The sequence below is a fragment of the Sitodiplosis mosellana genome, unplaced genomic scaffold, assembly GCF_009176505.1.
Source record: "Sitodiplosis mosellana isolate CC-2019 unplaced genomic scaffold, AAFC_SMos_1.0 Smas_scaffold_6917, whole genome shotgun sequence".
NCBI classification, from domain to species: domain Eukaryota; kingdom Metazoa; phylum Arthropoda; class Insecta; order Diptera; family Cecidomyiidae; genus Sitodiplosis; species Sitodiplosis mosellana.
The window spans coordinates 1-5,569 of NW_022602049.1; the positions used below are offsets into that span (position 1 = coordinate 1).

Below are 5,569 nucleotides of genomic sequence, written 5' to 3' on the forward strand. Positions count from 1 at the left end.
CGAGTTCGGTTTTGGGTGTTTTTGCATTTGGCGCACACAATGCCTCCGTTTCACAGTTCAATTGCCAATGAACGCTCCATGAATAGTTGTTCGCGAGCCCAAGCATCATCGAACAGTGTGTACATTGACTGCAAACATGCAAGCACCGCTTCCAATTTCTCATTCGAACGTGTGCTACAAATGGCTTCCATTGCAATACCGAACACCAAATGGAAACGATCAGCACGTACACTGTCATGGCTCACTGGCGGTTGGTTATTGTTAGTTACTTTTCCGCTACTTTCGTCGTCTTTCTGCGTCGTTTCGTCCTCCTCGGCGGCCGCATCCAAACGGAATCCGTTCGAATTGAGCCAAAGCGAAGCGGCGTACAGAATTTGTGGCCATGCACCCAAGTAATGTGGTTTCGATGAATTCATCGTATCATTGGTATAGAACGCACCACCGTCATGTGGTAACTGGCTTGCGAATTCAGGTGGAAGCAACAGCATGGCATGATCTTTTAGCGCGGACAACCAATGGGTTGACAAATTATTTAATTCTGGTTTCACGAGTGACAAAAGACTTTCACCACGGCTCTCAAAATCACCAAAATCGGAATCGTCTGTTGGAGCAGCAGCAGTAGACGTTGAAGGTGTCGTCGCTGTGGTTGTTATTATTGTGTAATTTACATTTGAAGAACTCGACAATTTCTTCATTATCAAACTGGCCGGTGCAAAACCATTTCCTGTGATAAGTGATAAAAAATGTATTGAACTGAGTTAATTTTCATTCAAATTTAAAAAAATCAGAATAAAACTGATGTAAAATTACCAATCATAGCAACAATATAAACTTCTGCCCATGCTTTCAGAATGCTCAGTTTTTCAAGCGATGCCCTGCTTTCGTTGTACAATTCCGTGCTGACCGTCTTTGTACGCAACTTAGACAAGCTAATAACGAGCAATTGATGCACACGACGCAAATCATTCAAATCACGTGCCACACCAGTTGTGTTGCTTAATACCTTCCTGAAATAAAAAAAAATGAGGTAAATATTTACATCAATCAGATAAAATCACAATCAATTCATTTCATGATTTATACTTACAATATCCACATCCGTTGAAATGGAATTGTTGCCCGCTGGTAACGGTGATCCAATGAAACCAATGTCTAGTTGTGTGAATTCGCTCCCTCTCTGATTGTTTTTGATGAAAATCTGGATACTGTTTACGATCGCAAACTTCACCGGCCATAAATTTATAAGATTTCCTACCAAGTCCTTTGGATCGACGCTGTAACGAGATAAAAGAAAGAAAATTTACTAAATATTTGATGGATACTAAGTGCTAAACATAAATCCTTAGAAGAACAAACATACATCACTTCTTGAACGGCCGGACATAATTCGGCTAGTTCAAAGTCCATTGGTCTAGTCTGATTGATGAATAATTTCAGCGTTTTCGGTCCCAATTTCTCGGGTGCTTTCAATTTGATGGCGTGTATTTTGACCGATTGATTAAAATTGACCGACAAAAGAAGCTGATCATCGAAATCGAAATTTAAAGAATTGCCACCGTTCTGCCGTCCGTGAATAAGTGTTCCAACGGAAAATTATCTGCTCCGCCCAAACATTCACACTGGTTTTTCGTGATCAGCCCTCTGAGATCCATCTGTAATTGTGCGACAAATCAAAAACATCCGATGTTAGATAGAAAAAAAATATTGTGACTGATACAAATTAAATATAAAACATACCAAACCCTGTTTCAGGTCTTCACCTGAATCGGCATTATCACAACCAATATGTAGTTGGATTTTTGCTTCCAATTCATCTAAGTTGGCATTTTGAAGATGATCAATCTTTGTCTGTAACGTGAAATTCAATGCATATTGTCAATAGCAAAAAAAGCACAAAAGGCTGAACACAAACTCACCTTATTTCTGTAGAAGAATAACGTTGGGACCGGAACACACTGTGCTATAGCTGTGATTTTACAGTTATCAATATTAACTTTTAGGAAAATAGCTCGTGGATATTTGTTTGATAGTTGTTCAAAGTGTGATTCAAGAGTAGCTGAAGTGGTGGACCTATACACACAATGATACAAAAAATATACCGCTGTTTACTGGATTCAGTAGGAAAAAGAAATGAATTTCACTTGTCTATTTGCAACTTGCAACATTTTTACCATTCGCATATAAAATTGACCACAACCAAACGAACACCAGCTGCTTCCAATTCTTGCTCAAAGCCGTGATCGCTTTCAATAAGACGTACGCTCATTTTGGATTGTTATATTTACTAAATTTTGCTTATTCAAACCTATAAATTCTTACAATAATTCGACTTTTATTCCGCTCCGCTCGGTATCATATAAAATTTAATGACCGGCACTTTTTATTTACATTATACACAGAACTTTGACAGTTGGTTTCGTGCTGAATAAAGTCTTTGATATTGTCATACAGATGAAGTGTTGTTCACACGCATTGAATAATTTGGAAGTTCGTTGTAAATAAACTAATTTTGACAGAATTAAAATAAAAATGTAAATATTTCTATGCTCTTGTGTGAATGTAAGAATCAAAATTCTCTCATTTATTTGTTAAACAATAATATTCAGTTCCAGTTGTTACATTAGAACGATACTTAAATGTTACCACTGTATAAATCGAAATATTTCCACCGTATGTGTGTGGCAGTTGATTGTCGCATTAGTTTTCTTCGCAAATGCAGCGTCCATACATTCAGTTTATTGTCTCGTTTTGAATTATCATTGAAATTAACTTTCTGCAAAATAATTCTAATTTAAGTAATTTTGTGGTTCTGTGCTTGATGGCATTCGAAGTATTGACAATATTAATATATTACTAATTCGGTGAATGTTAAGTAAGCAGCAGAATGAAGGAAGATATTGAAAGACCGCATCATTTTTCCTCCGCTGAAAATGATGAGCACGTGGTAAATTTATTGTGTTGTTTATTTAGTAGCATTTGGTTACATTGAAAATAGTTCTCTCAAAATTATTTCTCTTACTTTTCATAGACAAACAGCGTCAAAAGACGATCTCCGTCTGAATTGGAAGATAAAATTCAACATGAAGATTCCAACTACACCAAAATACAGACAGAATTCGACGATATGTGCGACGATGCAATTGAAAAAATTCTCTCCTACTTGGAATTAGTAGATTTGACAAATATATGCGGTGTCAGTAGACGCTTGCAAACTATTGCTAAATCAATATTTTCTCGAAAGCATGGACATTGGTTGATATGTATAGATGCTACTCAATTTCCTATCGAAAGATTTGATCCACTGTCTGTTTATTGTAAAATCAAACCGATCATCAGGATTAGTGAAGCGAAAATGTGGTTTAAATTGATTCGTAATTTTGGAAAATCCATCAAATACATTCAAATTGAAACTGACTCTGTGTTTATCGATAAAGGAATTAAACCGAGCTTCTATAAATACATCATTGAATACATTATAGAATACAGTGCAGATTCATTGGAAGTAATCGAATTGCTGAACTATCCCTTTATGCCACTAAATAAGCCATTAAAAAATCTTACAAAAATTATCGCATTAAGTGATGAACATATAAAATTTGATGCAATAGAATACATACCGAACGTAAATTCTTTGTGGTTAAAATGGATTCCTAAGATATTAAAAAATATATGTTTTCCGAATATGAATGAACTCAAAACGTCTGATCAAGATGTTGAATCATTTATTTCTTTTTTACGTGTTAATCGTCAAATCAAAAAATTACGTGTTATTATACACTCAGATAGCGATTTAATACTTTCATCGATAAGTGAAATTTTACCAAAATTGAAAACTTTGAAAATAGTATTTTCTTGTTCATTAAGAAGACTTTCAATGGAGAAAATTCCATTTTATCAGTTCAAATCAGTTGAAAATTTTTCTATGAAAAGTGACTACCATTATATTGGATCATTTGTTTTTGATAACCTTAAAAGATTGTCTCTTGGAATAGAGGATGGAAATTCAGATTGGCTGAACGCGGCGATACGTATGAAAAAGCTGAAAATATTGAAGTTAACGCATGCTTCAATGTTGATAAAAAATTATCAAATTCTTCTCACCAAATTAACTGAATTGGAATTAATTATAGTTAGATTTAGTAAGCAACATGAAAGCAATGTTTTGATTCAATCTCTTGGTCGCGAATGGAAACAGGTACAAATGGAAAAAATAGATTGTCTATATGATACCTATAAAGTGAAATTTCAACGCAAGAGATAAGAAAGTTTAGAATACAGTTCGTTTATTTTACAGTATTTTACGCCTTTATTTATATTCATTTTTATTGTCTGATTAAGTCTGTAAAGTTTACAGTGTAAACAAAATGTCTAATAAATATGAAGAAGATTTTATATAAGAAAATGTATATTACATCATCGTTTGTAATTATATCTGATTAAATCATATCCAAAATATTTACTTCTATCTACAACATTTTAAAGACAAAGAACAAATAAATTGCTGAGAATGAATATGAGACTTCTTCTGAGATTTTATAAAAGTGAAACGTATGTATCCGCACGGATGTCGCAAGAGTTGCTTTATAATAGTATTATGGAATGAGCTGAAAATACTATTTATTGAATGGGGGGAGTTTTTAACATTTTTTGTTGAAAGCGTGCTTTCAAAGTGCCAATTCAGCGTGCTTTCAAAGAGTCAACTTTTGCGACATCTAATGATGCAGTTCTTCTTAACGAGCATTTCGGAATTTTAAAGGGTAACCTTGAAAACCTTTTCGTGTTGGACAATGTTTCAAACAAAAAATCTGGCATTATTTTTTTTCTTCATAAATTGCAAAAGTAAATTTTGTTGTTTTGACACACAATTGCAATTGAATGGAATAAACGAAATCAGAGAGAGACTAAATTTTTTTTTTTCACTTCAGGCGCGTGTAATACGTCACATAATGAATGTGACGTATGGGAGAAAAGACGCGCGACGACAAAACCAATCGCAGAATGCGCAATCAAAAAATCTGTTTGTTTGTCCATCAAACCCTCGCCGATGCAATGAGACTGTTTTCTGAAAATATCAAAAATGTATAAAAGAGCCAGTTTATGATTTGTATGCGCTATTGTAGTATTTTATTTGTCCTCAATTTAAATGTCACAACAAAAATAATAAAACATTATACAGACAGATATCTCCAATAAAGTCTACATTGATTTGATTTTATTATAAAGTAAATTCTAAAGTGTATTAGTTCAAATTAATTTCAATTAAAAAGTGTTTTTTTTCCTTTCAAATGCAATTCACTGTTGAAATGCGAATATAAACAAAAATTGCGATCAACGTAAAACTTTCTGATTTAAAATAATTTGTTTTCCTTTTTTAAATAAATGATTTCTGTCTAGAATTTTCGAGAGAGTGCTAACATAGAACATCAATCAATTTGTCTAAATTCTCTATGCACATCAAATTCATTGGTTTTCACATCTTCTTCTCAGTCAAATAAATGTGTTTTAATTTTATTTCTTCGGATATTTTCCCCATAAAATTGATAATGAATATCACTAATTAACACTGTTA

At 33.5% G+C, this 5,569-nt stretch overlaps 3 protein-coding genes across 3 annotated transcripts; 1 reads left to right on the forward strand and 2 right to left on the reverse strand.

Moving 5' to 3' along the window:
• On the reverse strand, positions 1-2,413 carry LOC129580030 (HEAT repeat-containing protein 5B-like). Its single transcript, XM_055470227.1, has 7 exons — positions 2,172-2,413; positions 1,917-2,070; positions 1,738-1,848; positions 1,361-1,652; positions 1,088-1,274; positions 811-1,007; positions 1-724 (listed from the first exon to the last, which is right to left on the reverse strand). The coding sequence occupies exons 5-7, from the start codon at positions 1,096-1,098 to the stop codon at positions 51-53; spliced, it is 882 nt and encodes a 293-aa protein (XP_055326202.1). The 5' UTR covers positions 1,099-1,274; positions 1,361-1,652; positions 1,738-1,848; positions 1,917-2,070; positions 2,172-2,413; the 3' UTR covers positions 1-50.
• LOC129580031 (thioredoxin-like) lies at positions 1,542-2,266 on the reverse strand. The gene is made up of 4 exons (XM_055470228.1): positions 2,172-2,266; positions 1,917-2,070; positions 1,738-1,848; positions 1,542-1,652 (listed from the first exon to the last, which is right to left on the reverse strand). The coding sequence occupies exons 1-4, from the start codon at positions 2,264-2,266 to the stop codon at positions 1,542-1,544; spliced, it is 471 nt and encodes a 156-aa protein (XP_055326203.1).
• A 108-nt stretch (positions 2,414-2,521) lies between the features above and the next one.
• On the forward strand, positions 2,522-4,519 carry LOC129580029 (uncharacterized). The gene is made up of 2 exons (XM_055470226.1): positions 2,522-2,944; positions 3,029-4,519. Exons 1-2 carry the CDS (start codon positions 2,885-2,887, stop codon positions 4,259-4,261), a joined length of 1,293 nt encoding a protein of 430 aa, XP_055326201.1. The 5' UTR covers positions 2,522-2,884; the 3' UTR covers positions 4,262-4,519.
• Positions 4,520-5,569: the final 1,050 nt, after the last annotated feature.

Coding starts and splice junctions, on each gene's coding strand:
- LOC129580030 (XM_055470227.1), bottom strand. Junction 725..810: donor TTATATTGTTGCTATGATTG/GTAATTTTACAT, acceptor CACTTATCACAG/GAAATGGTTTTGCACCGGCC.
- LOC129580031 (XM_055470228.1), bottom strand. CDS start 2,266: ATGAGCGTACGTCTTATTGAAAGCGATCACGGCTTTGAGCAAGAATTG. Junction 2,071..2,171: donor GTCAATTTTATATGCGAATG/GTAAAAATGTTG, acceptor TTGTGTGTATAG/GTCCACCACTTCAGCTACTC. Junction 1,653..1,737: donor AAGACCTGAAACAGGGTTTG/GTATGTTTTATA, acceptor GCACAATTACAG/ATGGATCTCAGAGGGCTGAT.
- LOC129580029 (XM_055470226.1), top strand. CDS start 2,885: ATGAAGGAAGATATTGAAAGACCGCATCATTTTTCCTCCGCTGAAAAT. Junction 2,945..3,028: donor CTGAAAATGATGAGCACGTG/GTAAATTTATTG, acceptor TACTTTTCATAG/ACAAACAGCGTCAAAAGACG.